This window comes from Pseudopodoces humilis, chromosome 10, assembly GCF_049639895.1.
Source record: "Pseudopodoces humilis isolate 2021_Gansu_Grassland_sample_001 chromosome 10, ASM4963989v1, whole genome shotgun sequence".
Lineage (NCBI taxonomy): Eukaryota > Metazoa > Chordata > Aves > Passeriformes > Paridae > Pseudopodoces > Pseudopodoces humilis.
In genome coordinates, this window is record NC_142209.1 from 9,092,791 (window position 1) to 9,111,894 (window position 19,104).

Here is a 19,104-nt window from a genome sequence, read left to right on the forward strand (position 1 = left end):
CAAATAATTACCAGCATGGGCAAACCCATAGAAACTTATTTAAAGAACCTTGCAATTTTTAATTTTTAAAATTGGCCAATATGAAAAATGGTCAAATAGTCTCATATATATTGGTTACTTGTATTAGTCACAAACTTACTTATAAAGTTGAATTTGGGCTTTACTTCATTAGTTCTGAATATACCAATCAGTTGATACCTGTCTCTTTTCTGATTTAATAAATATAAGTGATTAAATTGAATATCTAGAGCAGTTCAGGTACTTTGAATATTGACAGAATGCCATTCTTGGAAGAGATTAACGACCTATTATCAATGTATCTGCAAGGTACTATGAGAGTATTTTTATGCTTTCTGCCCTTGTTGCATAAAAAATAATTGAGGGGGAGTAAAGGCAGTAAAACCTGTAATTCCTCTTATTTCTCCCTCCCCAACTTACAGCTGCTGTCCTGTCCACCTCACAGCGGCTGCTCAGGATGAAACAGGCTTCAGCATTGTCCATCCTGGAAGAGAGGAAACAAACCTGTCACACCCAAAGCAGGTACTCACTGGACTTGTGTCTCTCAGTCAGAGTCTTGAACAGAGAAATGTAACACAAAGTTGAGTCTGTTCTCATTTCTTACCCTGGTAAAAGCTGTGCCAAAGTAGTAAAAGCAGAGTACCCTCAAACTTAATTTGTAAAGTATTTATCTGCCATGAGTATAGAAGGTGAATAAATAGCACCAGTCTGCCTGGTGTGTAAGACTGCAATATGCACAAGTTATTACTGGTAAGAATGAACAAGAGGGGGCAGATAATAGACTTGTTTTGCCTAGTGAGAGCAGAAAGTTAGGTAGATGCACAAGAATAATGTGTTTAGGAAAAATAACAGTCTTTTCTGTGTATATATACATTAAATGAACAATTTCCAGTTCATGGTGTGTGATTAGGAAGAAATCATGGGAGCTCGCTGAGTAATTTCAACTAAGCATGGGAGCAGTACAGGGAAGATAGGGTCTTTACCAAAGTTATAGGAAAGAAAATTCAGTTAAATTAGATGAGATTTTTTTGCAAAAATGCAATCTTTTGTTAATTGGCTATTCACTACTGATGCAGTCATCCTAATTTGGTATTCTTTTACTTTTTGGTGTGATCTCTATCATGTAATTTTGACATTAGTTTCACATATAATACATGGATAAATTTTGATAATGAGACCTTTCTTGGTTATTTTGTTTTTGTTGGTAACCATTACTTTATTTATTAGAATAATTTTATAATGTGCCTTATTATCTCCTCAGTACATTGTGTTCTCATTAAAAAGAAATACACCAAACGTATTGAATATTGGGTTATATTTTGTATCAAATATTCTATTAAATTCCCACTATGCTTCTTCCCTCAGGAGAGGCTGAAAATTATTCCGTGACAGGTATATTCAATTACATGTTCTGCAGGAAAAACCACAGTTCCACAGCTGACTTCCTCCAGGTTATTATAAGTAAAATTCAAGATTATATTTAGGGAACAGCCTAGTTTTAATTCTTATGATGTGCAGAACAAATGTCAGCTAAATCCACACATGAATTCCTTCTTGAAATCAGCAAGAATGCAAAAAGGAAAAAAAAAAAAAGAAAAAGGATCTCTCCATAAGAAATTTCTAATCCTTAAAAAAGCTTTCTTGCCTTTTCAAACAGCGATAGAACTAGTTGTTTTTTCCATGGCAGAAGCCTGAGAAGATAACACTGCTCATGAAGCTTCTCACAAATGAGATTCTTGGAAATAACTCCCCTCAGATAAAGAATGACACAAATAGCCAGACAGTTATCGGCTTCATTTTAGTTATCTTCAACACAGAGCAATGCAGATGAGTTAAATAATTTATTTGCTAAGAATCCTTTCCCTCTCTTTGTAGACTTTAGAGAGATCATCCTTCTACATAAATTCCACTGTGAAATCTTTTGCAGCTCAACTGATTGGGTGGAGGAGTGTGTGAGGAACTGTGCTTGACTGATGTGTTTTGATAAATGTCATTCATTCATAATTAGCAGGGAGCATCTCCTAGAAGTGGTAGAAGTATGTGGTAAGAGGAGGGCCCTGAGGAGTTCACATATGTACAGCAAAATAGTTGCTTAATGTTACCAGGCTGAACTTAAGAAAACAAAACTCTACGATGAGTTCAAAATTTCAGATATTAAGAAAAACAAATTCTATCAAAGAGCTTTGCTTCACCTTCCAAATTAACATGAGTTTCCTTCAAGCACAGCTTTTGTTGCTTGTTAAACTTATTGATCAAACAGTATGAGTGAATAAAAAAATAAAAAAGAACGGTCAATATTTGCCTACTTAGCTCTCAACAGGTCTTGATCTTTTAGTGCTGAGCCTTGCAGGTAGATAACTCTTTGGGACCACATTGGGATTTGTAACACCCTTCGGACCTGAGCATCCATCTCCGTAGGACACAAAATAACCACATAATAGTCCTGTCAAAATAGAAAAAAAGGGGAAATAATCATGGTTATTGTTTCTGGAGAATGAGTTGACAATGACTTGGGATGTCAAAAATGTCTCAGATTAGACTCTGATAGACAGAGTTTATTTCCTCAATTTTTTTTCCTTCACATTCATGGGCCAATTCAAACTGCTTCCTGTGCTACTTGGAAAAGGAGAAGTAAGGATGTTTTGAAGGATCCGTAAGTACACCAGTGAAAAGCTGGGATAAATGGAATATGGAAGAGGAGAGTGAAAGCTTAGGCCAGGCTGGTCATAGAGATCTTCCTTTCTGCAACACAGAGATTTTTGCAGAAAGCAAAATCACATTAGAGGCAGTGCACCAGGTTATCCTTCAGCTTCTCAGCGCATAGAATGTGTAATGTTAGGGCTTCTCTTCTTTGTCTCTAGTGTATCACAGAGCCTGACTCATTCTTCAACTTAGTTAACTAAATGTTGTGCTTCAATTTGGTTTTGTATCTATAAAGAACTGGATTTCTTTGTGCAATTGCTTATGCCTCTTACTAGCTAATTGTTTTGGGGAATATCTGGGATTTGGGATTTGGCAAATTGCTGCTCAGCCTTTTAAGGATTGTATTTTTGTAATTCTTGCAGTAGTTAATGAAGCATGATACCACAGGTAACTTAGTAAAAGACATAGAGAAGGTTTACTAAAAGGGAGAGTCTATAGCAAAGGCAATGATAATATATCCAAATTGATATTCTCATGGAAATAAGCTTCTAGATGTTCCTAATAAGGCATATGACAAGTTTGCATTACCTAGGGAATATGTGTACACTAACAAAATATGTATATTCTGTCAAGGTCTTTGTCCTTTAAAGTACATGTATTTATTTCTTAATTTCCACGATACTAAGAGGATCTAATCTTTGCAATCCTGTGCAATTTGCTCTAGGATGACCCTGCTTCTTCAGGGAGGTTGGACCAAATGATCCTCTTCCAACCTGATCCATTCTGTGATTCCTAACACTGGCAAAAAACAAAGCAAAATGTGAAAACCAATGGATGTTTTTACTTGTGAGGATTTTTGTATCCAGTCACAAAACAATGGGAAAAATAAATTGGAAATATATAAAAATAAAGCTTTCATTTATTTTCTGTTTTAGGGTAGAATCTAAGGAATTTGCATGGTTCTAAATTGTTCTAAAATCTGTTTCTAAAAAGACTAGCATAATTCAACAAGACATTAATTCTACCTATTTAGTCAATTCATCTTAATATCTCAGTTTAAAATGCCTCCAAACTCTGTATTTCAGCTTCTCATTGCAGATACAAACCCCTAGTTCACCTATCTATTCCCAAAATCAGGTTTATGAATGAAAAACCATTTCAGAAACTTTTCTTTAAAAAAAAACAAAAATGAAAAAAACAAAACAAAACAACAAACAAACAGTGTTTTGTGTTTCTTTTTCCTTTTTTTCCCCATTCTCAGTACCTGCAGTCTGGGGTGGGCATAGAATTCGTTTAAGAAATCCATGAGTAAGTCAATCTTCAGAGAGCTCACACACAGCACAACATGTTTTTCTGTCTGAGCTCTGTATCGACTGTAATTTCCTCCAGACTTTTGCCTCTCCATCCACAAATATGCCAGCTGTTCAAACTGCAAGAGATGCTGACTGTCAGTGAAACAGAGACCAGTAGTGAGCGCTACAGCTCTATAATGACTTGGCAATGCTCTATCATTCATCTCATGCCTCTAGGAAAAGCTGCCTTTAGCCCACAATATCTTTTTCTTTGTAAAGCTTTGTCTAATTAGGTGATCACAAACCACAGCAATAGTGCCATAATCTAACACACACAAACAGCAGTGAAAATACATTAAAATACCACGAGAATATACTAAATCACAGAAGTTTAGAAAAGAATGAAGGCTGGTACCTTATTCCTTTAAGAATTTTATGCCCAAGCTCTCTTTTTCTAGTACTGTGACATAATTGCTTTCCTCGTATGAAATGTTAAGTTTTCACACACATACTGTGAATATACTGGGAGAGAGGCACCATTTTTTCTTAGTTTGGGCAGTAACTCTTCCCACAGATTTTATAATGTTCTGAGGGTGATGTTCTGTAAACTCTCTTATCTGCCTTATAATTTTAGATACAACCGAAATACACAGCAGCTGCTAATACAGCAAGTTTGCCTTTGTCAGCTGAACAATATATGCAGGTTAACAACAAATATTACTACTCTGAATCCTCCAGACCTATGAGGATACTGTAACAGTCTGTAAAAAAACATAGAAATACCAGTTCAAAGCTTCTTGTAACACGTTTAATACTGAGCTCAATTTAACTGTATAGCTGTCTGACAGCATCTTTTTCTCGTCCACATTCCACTGATGGAGAAGCTGGATCATGAGTAGCAACTGATTTCATTTCACTGCAGGGCAAAAGCTCAGGAGAGACTGCCTCCCACTCCATTATGTGTATGGAAAACTATATGAAGCCCCATTATCACTACAAAGGTATAAAATAAAGCAGCTAATAATAGGTAAATTTATGTGAAATTCCAGTAGATTCTAGGTTATTTCCTGCTCCAGTGGAACTTGTGGGCCTGAAGTATGTATCAGAACTACCTTAAAGATGAAATTTCTATCTCCTAGGAAATTCCAAATTTCTTAAACACAGCACATTTTAGTTTTCAGTAGAATTTTACTAGAAATCAATAGAATTTTTACTGATTTTTCACTGAGTGAGAATATAATTGTTTTAGTGCATACTGCTATGAATACATATATTCAATATTTAATTAGAGTGTTAAATAACTTAAAGAAAATGAATGCTAAAAGCTTAAGCTTCCACCCTCCCAGGGCTTGTGTGTTGCCTGCCCACACTGAACTTTAGTTCTCTGCCAAAGAAGCAGAGTCTGGAAACTATGGCTGTGTGAGAAACTTTGGAGCTTCATGGTCTAGCAGGTCTACTGTAAGCTCTGATAAAAATGCAGAGTGTCTCCCCACATCCTCTTTTTCTGGCACAAGGGCTGGGTAATCACCACGTGAGGAACAGTGAACATCTTGGCAGGGTTTCCCATGCAACCTTGGGGTTTTTCTCATCCAGCCTCACCTAATGAGCTGGAAAACACTTGGGACAAATTTAATAAAGCTGACTGACTCCTTGAAATACTTGGATTTTCATAAATTGTTCCTTCCCTGTTGAAACTGTTAGAAGTCCTAAACTTAGGCAGGCATGAAAATTTCCAAACTGTGCTGCTGGCTCTGTGTGCATGTGTTCCATACACAGCTGTGAGCCCAATTTGCTTGAGTTGCAGATTTAATGAAATTTTTTCAAGTTAGCACTGAGCTGTAAGAGTAAGAGAGGAAGTGGAGAGAACCAAGATTAGAAACACGGAGAGCAGAGGAAAAGCTGTACTCATAAAGAAAGTGCTGGCTACTGTTGTGGGGGTTTTTTGTAATTGCTCCATTAATAACAAACCTGTATCTCGAGATAACGGAAGGCCTCTGTGGTACATGACTGGCACAGGAAACTTTTATCAGCACTTGAAAACTACTATCAGTGCTCTGTTTTTTATAAATCTACAGTATAGGAGAATATACAGGAAAAAGGAAAAGTAAACCACAATAGGAGAGACAGACGGTTCTTTTTTCTGACATTTTCTGTGCAATAATAATAGTAACAATAAATTATTTCAATTATTGTTCCTTTGTTTCAAAAACAATTCTAAAGAGAAAAAAAATCCACATTTACCTGTATGGGCAACACCACAAGAGCAACACAGATCATAATGACAACAAGCAGCTTTGAAGGCCATATCTTGGGTGTAACATCCCCAAAGCCCACAGTGGAAAATGTCACTATGCAGAAATAAAGGGAGTCAAAGAGAGTCAACCTGTTTCCTGCTCGTTCCAGATGCTGAATTCCACAAATACTACGTAAAAAAAAATGAATAAAGACATGAAAAATAAAAACTGTTCAAGCTTGATGATTATACGTGCAGAGAACTATTTTCAGAATTCATAAGTTGCTTAGCAAAGACATTTTTTTAAAGAAAAGTAAAAATTAGTATCAAACTAGAAGTGCTATATTGTTACAATTTTAAAATGTCATTTGTAATAAAATAAACATATTTTTGATTATTATAATATGATAGGCACAACTGTTGCTAGGTTCTGCTTAATGGCTATTGTGAAGGAGAGGCGGCATATAGAACATAGTGGATTGATGCAACTCCTTTCTAAACGAGAACAAAACAGATGGTATAGCGCTGCCACCATTCAACATTTTTTATAGATATGTTTAAACTTTTTCAGGGTGGGTTTGCTGCTGTGGCCAAGAAAACTGCACATACATCTTTCTTTAAATCAATCTCTATGTTGGTCTCTGGCCCTTTCTGCAGTGAAAGTTACTGATGTGAACCACTTATTGAGAGCACATGTTGCATATTGGGAGGTTTCTGTTGGTACAAATGGGTACTGACTGTCTAGAATAAAATGAATGTGAGAACTGCAGACTACTGAATTATCAGAGGAAAGAGCATCCAGGGTCAGCCTTCACGTAGGAAGTGGAAGCTGGCAATTGGTAAGATTCTGATCACTAAAAGTACAGAGTAGAAGTACGGGGCTTGGCTGGGTCTGTAATAGCAGACCAAGTGGAGTTCACCCCTTTCAGTCACACATTCCTGAGAAGAAGTAAATGACAGCCCAAGTTAACTGGTAATTATTTTTCTTGGAATCAGCATGATGCTCTTTTGGTTTTGAGAAGCTCTAACAGAATCTCTCCACAGGTCATCCTGCTATTTCAAAATTGTTGAAATATCAGATTACAAAAATGTTTCACTGTGTAAATATATACCAGAACAAAGAGTTTCCAAAGCTTAAATGTGATCTCCTTTGAGACAGTAGAATTACTTAGATCAGTTCAGGCTTTTAAATTACATTCACCTATTAAAAAAAAAAAACAACAAAAAAAACCCCCAATGTGTGAACCACCCCAAATAGTGCTTTTTCCCCTTGGAGCTAGCAGGATGATTTTTCCTCAGAGAAACAGATAAATAATTAACAAGTCATACTGTATTCCTCAGTAATTAATCTAGAACATACTAATAATTATTTCTTCATGTATGGTATCCAGATGGTTAGAGTCCTTCATTAATATCTGCCATGGGAAGACCTTTGCACCACCAGGGAGACCCTATGTTTATAACAGTGCTAGCAGTTCTTCTGTTCTCTGTTCTGTTCTCCAAATATAATTTAGCTGTGGGCAGTGGCATTTCCAGAACATATGGATCAAATTCCCAGTTTCCTTTTCACAGTTCTAGCATTTGTAGTTTTCACACATATCAAAATGTTCTATAAAGGGTGGGGGTTTTTCCCTGTTGTTTGCCTAAGTTTCATGCTTCAGTCAGAACTGATATTTATATTCCTATCGAGTTCATCCCACATTTTTCACTGGAGTTGTAATCCAGATCTTCCATTATTTCACTATGTTCACACTTTCACTTCTGGGTTTTTTTTTTGGTTCTGGGATTTCTGGGGGCTTTGTTTTTTTGTTTTTATTTTTTGTTTGTTTTTTTGGTTTTCCTTTTTAGTAAAAGGATAATTATATTTTTGTCCCTGAAAATGCTAACAGAAGGACTGCAAGTAATTATGCTAATGAAGCTTTCTCTTGGTCTCAGACAAGGAAGCTTCTCAGCTAAAGCCTTTTCTAGTTTTAATATGAAATAATAAAGGATATTGTAAAAGGACTGAAGCATGAAAAAATAAGCTATTTTAATATCAATATTCACATAAGTTACATGTAATTTTAAAAGCAAAATGGAGATGGATTTTTAATTCTTTATTTTTATTACTACTAATTACTTGTATGCATTTTCTTCTCTCTAGTCCCCTTTTGTGGATATATCCCAGAAACACATAAACACATAACCTTGACTTCAGGAATTAAGCTCATAAGGGCCAGGAAAGCAAAAATTACACTGAGCCAGGGATATGGTTCCCTTGTAAGAGGACTGTTACACCACTGCCCTTGGCAGATTAAATATCCGTAGATGAGGTTGTATTGAACCATTATGCATGAGCCTATCATTGGTAGAAATGTATTTTTTCTGGTGCTCATGCCTGTGAAGTTGCTTGGTGTTTGTAAATGCAAAAGGCTCAGTTTTACTCCTTGTATCTGACAGGATGGATTAAAATACAAAAATTTGGGACTGTCAGGCTGTTTTTTTCTAATTTTTGAGGAATTAGAATTGTTTATTTCTTGGTCTTTTTGCAAAACCTTAACATTTTTTTAATAGCTTGATGATAGGAAAACTCAGGTCTTGAATTATTATTGTTGTTGTTGTTGTGATTTCCATAGCCAGCCCACCCAATCATACTTTAGCTGAATTGAAATAAGGTCATATACTATGAACCATTTCAGCCTCTTCTAAGTGAACAGCAGAATTCCCATTGAATTTAGTGAGATCAAGATTTCATTTTATCAGTTCTACCCCATTACAGTTTTATGTATTCCTGTTCCTTGAAGCCATCGAAATAATGTGCCTGATCCAAATTGTTGTGGATTTTTGATGTTTCTCATTGAACTTACTGGGTGTGAGCCAGAGCTTCCCACATTTAGTTAACAATAATTAAGTCAGTACGACAAGGGAGCTGCTTCTTTTTTGAAGAAGAAATTCAGCTCCTTTAACAACTTGTTGATCAAATTGATTTCTTTCCTTGAAATTATTTGCACCTCATTTGCAGTTCTACCAAACTGTACCTTGAAGCCCTTACCCTGCATATAAGGGAATGATAAATCCAAAATCAGGTTACCAGGTCTGGATGTTTTGTTGCTCTGCTGTTTGTCTTTATTGGAGCCAGAGAGCACCAAACTGCAGAAAAATCTGATTTTCAAAGAGACATCTCTGTGGGAGTCTAATTAAAAAATAAAATATTACCTCTGTGACTACTCGCCCAAGAATATTACACTTCCAGCTGACCAATAATGCCTTTAGAGAAATGTTACTCAGCATTGATAGTACATTCCCACCTGTCTGGGAATTACCTGATTACACTGCAGAGAGAGTGCAGTGGAACATCAGTGGATGCCCAAGAGGCCAAGTCCAAATGGCTTAGTTATTCCATTCCCTGCAACTCATTGACATCTTTTAATACATCCCAATTCCTTAGATGAATAATACTATCAGTTTGTTTTTGGTTTTTTTTCAGAAATTAAAGGTTAATCATTACTTTTAGCATAAATTCTGCATGTAAAAATACACATGTTCTTTTCTGCTTTCTTGTATTTCCTGACATAATGAAATGCAGTAATTCAGGCTTCATGTTTTGCCTGTTTTGATATTTTTGGTGATATTTTTATCTCCTTGTTTGCTTCCTCTTCCTCTTTCATCTCCTGAAGATAAGTAATTTACTTAGTCATCCTTGGATAAACGAAGTGATTTCAAGCAGGAAAGGAATGTACAGTAAGGACAATGCTAACACCTACTTTTTGTAGGTGTTACACCTACTTTTTTTGTGTTTTTTGTGGAGAAAATAAATCTCTGTAATAATCAGTACACAGAGAGTCCCTAGTTAAACATAAGGCAAATTCAGCACCTTCTATGCCAATTTTAGGATTCCTAAGCAGCCTTAGGAAGGCTGTCTTTTCGCAGTAGATCTAAGGGAGGCACTTACAGCAAAACTAAATTGCCTCAATGCAGAGGAGATGTAGTATTTCTAAAAATCTCCACAGAAAGCCAAACTAAGTGTCTGCTGAAGTAAAAGTGGTATCAGGAAATGTATTACAAACATCCAGAGGACAAAAGTATGATTCCAAACACTCTGCTACCACTGCACTTGAAAAACAAAAAGTAAAGAAAATAACATGTAATCTCTGAAGATTGGTAATGTTTAGTTTGGGTATTATTTGAACTTTTGAGAGTTCAATCTCTGTTTTACTGGAAGCTTTCTTTCTTGTTCCAGGAATCTTTGTTTGCATGAGTATCTTGTGTGCCAAAACTAACTCCTGTTTGTCTCTACATGCTGTTATGTATAAGCTGTCTCTATATGCACTACAGAAATAAATACTGCAGAGTAAACTAATCCCTGAGATAGTCAGTTTTTTATCATGCTGCAGAAGCACATCACAGAAAAAGATGTAAAAAGAACCATTTGGATAGTATTTTGCAAATACTCTATGTTAGCTATCCTAATTTATAACCAACCAATTGCTTCAAGTCTATTTGATATCAGTTTATATTTTCATTTGTCAGCGTTGAAAAATTAATCTGATTTCCACATTTTCACTTTTAGAGAAAATTACTGTTTACACATACAACCTCTTGATGTCTGCGTGCTGAGGATTAGACAGCAAATACCAGCACTGTTTTCTTTGGACCTGTAACTTTGAGCTCCACCTTGTGTAATTACTTTGCCATGTTTACAGCAGCTGGCTGAAGGGACTAGCTAATGAATATGTTGAAATCCACATGGATTCATTTTATCAGATTCAGTGTGATTCTGTGGCAAAGGCTCAGTGCTTCTGGTAGTACAGAAGTTACACCTGAACTAACTCACAAGAGTAGCAATCCATCTTAAGCAAATGTCCTCAGTAGTTTCTCACATCTAAAACTCTTTACAATTTCCTCATATACCAGAGAGTGGTGATGCTAGAACAAATTAGAAATTAAACTCTCATTATTTGATTGTCCTATACTGTCAATTGCTGTTCACGTTATTTTAACAATGTGTGAGCCTATTATCAGATTACCTTATGAGAAAAATTGGAATGAACTATCAGTCAACAAAATTGTTGATAGACCACTAACTGTAGCAAATATTCATAGGTGAAGTACAATACAGTGAAATACTAAAGAAAAGGACCATGTTGACTTTCAAGGAAATACAGACAAGCATTTGAGACATTTTACCACTACAGTGACTATAACTGCTTAAGAAAACTTCCCCAATCTCTACAGCAAAATAAAATATACCTATAGAACAGTTTGTTCTTCAGTCTCACTCTAGAAGATGTAATATCTCATAAATGTCTGATAAATGTAGAGAGGTCTTGCTTAGAATTGGCAAAAAGATGCTCACTATTTGCCAAAGATGTTAATATTACGCTGGTGCCAGTCTGAAGTCCTTGAAATGAAAGTGGTGTTGGGACTAAAGCTGTATTTGGAGAACACCCTGCTTTCTACATAGGAAAATAGTTTTTCATACCAGACATTATCTCTGTGGGGGGTGTTCAGTCTTCTCTAGAACATCATGTAGAGCCAAATACAGTTTTGTCCCATATTTTAAAATTACACATTATTAAAAATTAGGCATTTCCACATTCAATGTGGAGAATTACTTTTCATATAATCATTAAACATACAATTTTCACAAACTGTGGATTGAATACTAATATAACTGGAGTGACATTAAAGTGCATTTCTTTTTCATTCCCTGTATCAGATGCATATGGAAATATTGTCTGTTGACTTCTGAGTGACAATACATGCAGAATGTGAAGGCAGGTAATAACCCTACCTGTGACCTAAAAACCTTTCTGACAGAAACCCTGACTTGTGTACAAATAATGAAGAGGCAAAGAAAAAGAACAAGGGATGAGCAGGAACTGCAGCAAGTAAAAGAGTGAAGCAACAATCACAAAATACTCTGACTAATAATAAAATGTTAATCCCATCTAAAAGCCCTGAAGATGAGGTTTTATCTTGCTAAAAAGCAAATGCTTCTATTTTTTCCAAGCCTTGTGCCTTTCCTCAGGTCTTTTCTAAAATCAGTGGGGTTTTTCTAATTTATTTTCTAAAAGCAATTTCCCATAAACAATATCAAAATAGAAAAAAACATCCCACTAGTTTAAGTAGATGTTCAATTTTCATAAGGTTAATATTACAGAATCTGGTACAATGTATCATGTAAAATATATCAGATTTAAGCATTACAATGAGAAGAATCTATTTTCATCATTCATTCCCTAAAAAAGGCTTTAAATCTGTAGGAATTACTGAATTTCAGGACATAGCAAATATTAATTGCATACAAGACAGTGAAAGAAATGAGGGAGAACTGCTGACTGGAAAGATAAGGTTGTCATGCTGCCTTTAAAGTAAATCAGTAGGGAAATACCCTTGCTGTTCTTAGTTGGCAACAACTGATCTAACAAATGCAGTAGATCAGCTGCAAGGTATTCACTGACTGGACAAAACATATACTGGACATTGTGGTTTCTTAACATTAAAGGACAAAAGTTGTAACAACCTCAGACATTTTTGCAACTCTAATGCCACTTCATCAGACAGTTCAACATAAATAATTCTATTTTCCAGATAGGTTTTCAGAGACCAGCATTAATTTTCATACAACTTTTTATACAACTTTTTTGAGCCTTTTCTTTTTTCAGAATCAAAATAGGGAAGGGGAAGACTTGGATTAATTCAACAGGCTTTGAATCAAACTTTTCAGTTCTGTGGGACTTTGAACACAAGTTTAGGTACAGACGGTGAATTTACTTTCCTTACACAACAATGCCACCATCTCAGAAATTCATTTGGACTTTCTCTTCAGATGGAAAGGTCATTTTTGTTTGTATTCCGATTTTATCTTTATCCCAAATGATGGTGTTTGATGATATGATTATTACTTACCCATGGTGTCCTTTAAAAGCATTTTCCTTCCCCAAAGATCAGAACATTATATGCAGCTAATGGTTGCAAAAGCTCAACTTATAAAAATAAACTCTTCCCATACAAACTCATGTGACTTCCAGCGACTGAAGAACATCTTGTTAAGCAGAATAGGGTATTGTGAAATTACCAAGTGCATATAAATATTTGTTGAATCTGAGTGAGAACCTTCCTACTCCTGCTACCTTTAGTGGGATAAGAAGTGGAGCTGCAATTAAAGACCTGTGGTCATTGAGACTGCACAGGGAGGGTCCCTCTGTGGGCAGCCTTCAGCTCAGTGTGTTTCCACAGACAGATCTGTCCACATGTCAGCCTCTAAGACAAAAGGACCACCTGTATTTGTGTGTGCTTTCAGTCTGCCCCAGAGCTTTGATAGTAAACAAAGTAAATTTTGGCAGCCCAGCTTCAGTGTGTCAACACTGTGGCATCCAAGAGCCTACTGGAGCCTGAGGTTCTGGACTGCTCACACAAGGAGTCAGGAACTACTCAGGAAACAGAATCATGCAGTCACTACTTAACAACCAGATACTCCTCACCTGCAGAGTGCTACAGAATTAGGCGACATTCTATACCTGTCGTTCCTTGGGGAGAATAATTTAATAATCTACCTATATTTAAAAATTATACATGTTGGTGCTGGAAAACCCAAATGCAAACCTCTAATTTAATACACCCAGCATGTTATGCTTTAGAACATCATGTTTAATGTTTCTTGCAACAGTTTTGAAACACTCTTAGGGTCTAACCATTGTTATGCAAACCACCCACACTCCCTCAGTCAAATTGAACTAACAATTGAAAGCTTCATTATTTGAATATTTGTTAAATGTGCATAAGAAAAAGCTAACCCAGCATGCAGAATATTCTCTTAGCTACTGACAGAAACCTTTTGTTAATTTTCAGCTTAAGTCATGGAATATGTTATTGACAAGTGGATTTAATTTTATTGTTAAATCAAATTTCTCTCATCAGATTTTGCATTTTCATTTGATTTTTAAGGATATTCATGGATCTTCATTACACTTACATCCATTTTTACATCTCCTTGACTGCCTTTCATCTGTCTGTACTTTGAGTGCAATTTCTTTTTGCTTCTCTCATTGCTGCTATTGAAACAACTGCTTCAGGACAAGCCAAGTTACCTTACTCCAGCTGCAACATTTTATGTTTGCTAACACCATAAACAAAAAATAATTTCTTAGAAAATAACAGATAAGTAATATTGAGGAAGAATGAACTTTCTTGCAGTGCTTGTCCTGCTGTGAAACTCAAGCCAGTAACAAATACAGGCCAGAGTGGTCTAAAACTTGCAAGTGACTCAAATCAAATGCCTCTTGTCTTATCCCCTTTAGCTGCAGCCATGAGGTGTGAAGCCCTTTGGAAAGCTCACAAGTGATACTTTCCTTCCCCTTTCCAGCTTAAATTTCCACGGACTTTGAGTAATGGGAAACTTTCTGTTATCCTGCCTTCTGAAAAATGCACATACAGAAAGAGTATTTAAGATAAAAGGCTGTAGTCAGATCACATGAGGACAGTGGTGTACATTGCATTTCAAGCTGCCCTGTGGAAACACTGACCCATCAATGGTCAATGTTCTCATGGTGTTTCCCTTCAATATTCTGGGTGTTATGTGCACAAATTTGACATCATTTAAGCTCCTTTCATATGCAAAGGTGTTATAAGTGTTGGTACCTCTGTCAGTGAGGTCACCTGTACAGGAAAGAACAAAGGCCACCAGTTACTGTCAGATCTGTAACCTCCCTGTCAACATTAGAAATAGAAAATCTGACCAATAATTACAGAAAGAGCTCTGCAGTTTGCCAGCAAAGTTTGCTGGATCTGGGCTACAAAAGTAAACCTTCTGCATGTGTTTAGTTTGTCCTCAATGTAGCTGCTACATTCCATGACAGTCTTAAGGCAAAGACAGTTCCAACGGGCAGTGAGCTAAACGGAAGTATTTGCTGTGCTGCTGCTTTATAAGGGAAGTGTTCACACAGCTGCTTAAAGGGGTGGCTGTATGGGCAGACCCAAGAAAATTGCACTGATATCCAGTATGTCCATTTAGAACACTGTCTGTAGGTTCATGATGAGCAGAAAGTTCACTGCAGAGTGCAAGATACAAAGGGGTGTATGGAAACTGCAATGTGACCTGGGTTTTTTTTTAAATACTCGTATGGCATGCTTTGGCTCTTTTATTTCATAACAAATTGTTATTAAAAAAACAAGAGCACACCTGAAAATGTGTGACACATAAATAAATTTTCCTTGTTTTGTTCCTTCTGGAAAGGTATTTTTACTTCAGAGTCACCTCCTTGTTGACCTACAGTCTTAGCCAGAGACAACCTTTTGGACAATGACCAAGGAAACAACTGGCCTGTCAGAAAGATATAATTAAGCACCAGACTTAATGCTTAGGTTTGCTAAAACCAGAAAGGGGGGGAAGTGTTAAACGGAGGTTGTGTAAGGGGGTGAAAATTACAGGAGGTAATCTGTGAGGAGATAAAAGCAATATATTCTATCATGCATTACAGGGTAGACTCCTTTATGGTTTGAGTTCCTGCTTGGAAACCCAGAAATTCTTTTAGCTACTAGCCAGAGGGCTTGGACACCTTGAACTCTCTGTGTATTGTTCAGTCTGATCAGCAAGCTCTGGGATTTCATCATCATTATTTTCCTCCTGCTCCTCTCTACTTTTAACACTGGTTTCCACTGAAATCTGGTGATTTCAATGAAATGTTTTAGTTGAGTGAAAAATCCGGAACTCACAACACTTAAATAGTTTTCTGAAAGTCAGAGAAATTTTCTTTGAAACACCTGTTTTGACAATGTGCTTGCTCGAAGAAAAACTTCCATGTCTAGTAACTTCTTTGGCTGGAATTCAGATGGATCTATACATATTACTCTTTTTAAAAAACATTGATCTCACAGATCTCTTGAAAATCTCACAGGCCTATTGAAATGTGAGGCTTGACTGCTTAACAAAGACAAGCAAGTTTAGGGAAAAAAAAATAGTGTACATGACTAATGCTCATCATCTAAAGCAAGGGCACAGGTGGTGTTATAATGACCAAAAAACAGGAGACACATGAGTGAAAAAGGGAATTTCCTCAAGCAGCCAGAAAAATGGGATTAATAATCACAACACCAGAGAGAAGGCAGGGAGGAAGAAGGAAGATACTGTGCCTACCAGGACTGACAGCACATTCTATAATCTCTGCTATGTTTTGTCTGGCATGCTTTCCCCTTGATTGCTTATCCCATGGAGAATATTCAGTAAGATTTTATTCTTACTACACACACACTGCAACTTGCAAAATTAGACTTTCAGTTTGAATATTCAAGAGGAAGCATATCATATTTGCCTTAAAGTTGGCTGGATATTTTGTGCATTTTTTTCTTTCATAGTTTTAGAATATTAGTGAAGTGAACAAAAAGAGATCAAGTGAAGGAGTACAGTTAAAAGATGACCCACAATCATTCTTTTTGTCACAGGGAAAGTTAAAACAGAATTAAATTTCTTTACTGAGACGGTGTTTGGGCAGTGTAACACACTCCCCCAGGAAGTGGTCCTGGCATCAAGCCTGCCAGAGTTCAAGAACAATCTGGACAAAGCATTTAGTCATATGATTTAGTTTTTAGGTAAACCTGTTAGGAGCAGGGAGTTAGACTTGATGGTTTTCTTCCAAGTTGAAATATTCAGCGATTTATCCAATTTTAGTAAATGCAAGTACATGCCCATATGTAGCTGTGCCCTCTCATCAGTAACTTTATTTTTAACTTCTTTGCATAAGATAGTTGCATTTACTTGTTTTTCCTCTGCTCATCTCTAATGAAAAGAAACTTGCAAAATATAGGACTGTGTTTAAACCAAAAAGCAGATTAAGTGCTCATTCTCAGCAACTGACTAAGGCTTGTCATGTATGAAAGTAACTGAAATGGAATGGCACAAAGAGTTTTGTTTTGAACAATGCATGCAGTTACAGCAGACCGTAAGGTATTGGGTACCTTTAAAGAGCCTTGTCTCTTGTATGACCCCCTACTCCTTCAGCACGAGTGAACGCCCTGCTTGCTCTGCAGTGTCATTACATACAGTGTTCTGTGCCAGAAGGAACTGACAATCGCATTTCATACCTGTTGTTACCTTTGCAGTCTACAAAGTCAACCCATGGTTCTTTAGTTTTTACTAATGAACTAATTTTACTAATGATTATTTTTAGTTCCTTATTGCTGTGACTCAGGCACCTCTGCTCTAATATACACTTAAATATGGTAGAAATGTGCAATTTCCAGAAATGTGAAAAAATACAGCTGTGTTTGTGCAAAGAATGGGAGCATATGTTCAGCTTTAGGCATATATTTGAGTTCCCTTGTAAATACAGAGTTAGCTATTTTACTGAGGTTGAGGATAATACAACTCAACTAACTTATTACTTTGAATTTTTTTTAATGAGGTTTTAATTGCCAGTGGAAATACAGAACTCACCAATCAGAGTGCTGTTTATCCGGATTATCCCCTAAAGGGTCGAGATCTACAAACTACTGTTTTATGTGTATTTATCACCCAAGTATGGCATTCTGTGGCTGACTGTGCCTCTGCTCTTCACTTCTTTAAAAAACATCCATCTAAACATTATAGTAATTTCTACCAGAATACCAACTATACAGAATAGATTTTTTTTAAATGCATTTTAGATTTGATTTTTTTTTTATTTTAAAAACCATTTTAAGTGCATTAAAATCCTTCTTTTTAGATTATCTTCTATCACAACTTGATCTCTGAAAAAGCCTCTGAGATGTGCTTTCAACACGCCAAAAATTATGTTTAATACAGACACAGAGTGAGTGAATAGCTCCTGGAGGCTGATGTCAAGTTCGGTTTGTATGGCCAAAGTTATATTAAGCAACTTTTCTAACTCTTCACTTTCTGATTTGAGAAATATGAACTTTGCTAAACTTCACACCCTTAAAATATAGTTGGAATGTGAAACAGTCAACAAAAGTGAACAAAGCACTGAAGAGTTATGCTGATCCCAAATCTCCATAATGAGTTACTGCTCACTGGAGAACCAGAATAACTGATGGCACCTGATAATACAGTTAAAAGATGTTAGCATAAACAACCACACCGAATCTTTGTAAATCAAAATAAATGGTTTGTCAGCCTAATAAATCAGTCAATGAAAGATATTATTTTTTTAAGTCTGCATGCTAATGACAATTTCATTCTTCAGCCCAGAACTGAGAGTAATAATGCCAGCTACTGACTGGTGAAGTAACATTCTCAACATAGCTACTCACCATTGTTACACTTGGCATTCTATTTGCTACTGTCTAAAATGATAGAATATTTTCAAAGACAGCATGTGAATATCAGGTTTTTCTTTTTACTGCAAAGACAAAATGAAGCTAGTGAAATGTAATGCCTTCCTGTAAGGGAAGAGATGAAAGGCTGAGGATTCTAACACTTATTTTGTATATCAAATTGACCCTTTAAGGGGAACTTTACCTCCTTGCTTTTAGTTAAGTCCTCCCAAAACCAAACCAAACCTAAGATTTATTTTGCCAGTATGATCATACAGTATTTCACATCCTGTAGACTCTGGTTACACTCCAGCTCAACTTTCATTCCAGCATTTTATTTTCCTGAAGTTATTCTTATCACCCTTGTTCTGGAGGTAACAAACATCTTTTACATATGTTAAATTTGTATTTTCACACAAGGGATCTACTTACAAGCCCGTGTGTTTACAAACCAATGGAAAGCTTACTAAAAAACCTACATCCTAATAACCCACATGCATGCTCAGTTCACTTCCCTGGCTCCCTATGACAAACCCTTTTATCTGACTGCATTTTTCCTGTGAATCTTTGTCAAGTGTTGATAATTTTGGAGACATGCATATCTCAAATACATATTGAACATATTAAAATATGGTAATTGTTTGGTGTTTTTTAATGGAATATGGCATTCTATTTTTATTTGTTATT

General features: G+C 36.2%; 1 protein-coding gene across 7 annotated transcripts in view; it reads right to left on the reverse strand.

Annotated features, from left to right (window-relative positions):
- Positions 1-19,104, reverse strand: part of KCNT2 (potassium sodium-activated channel subfamily T member 2) — a 129,080-nt gene that overhangs the window by 58,951 nt on the left and 51,025 nt on the right. For all 7 annotated transcript variants that reach the window (XM_088060345.1, XM_088060341.1, XM_014250608.2 and 4 more), the window contains 4 exons: positions 6,195-6,375; positions 3,926-4,090; positions 2,325-2,461; positions 439-502 (listed from right to left, as the gene is read on the reverse strand). In XM_088060345.1, coding sequence (XP_087916471.1) covers positions 439-502; positions 2,325-2,461; positions 3,926-4,090; positions 6,195-6,375 — 547 coding nt within the window. The remainder of the gene's footprint in view (positions 1-438; positions 503-2,324; positions 2,462-3,925; positions 4,091-6,194; positions 6,376-19,104) is intronic.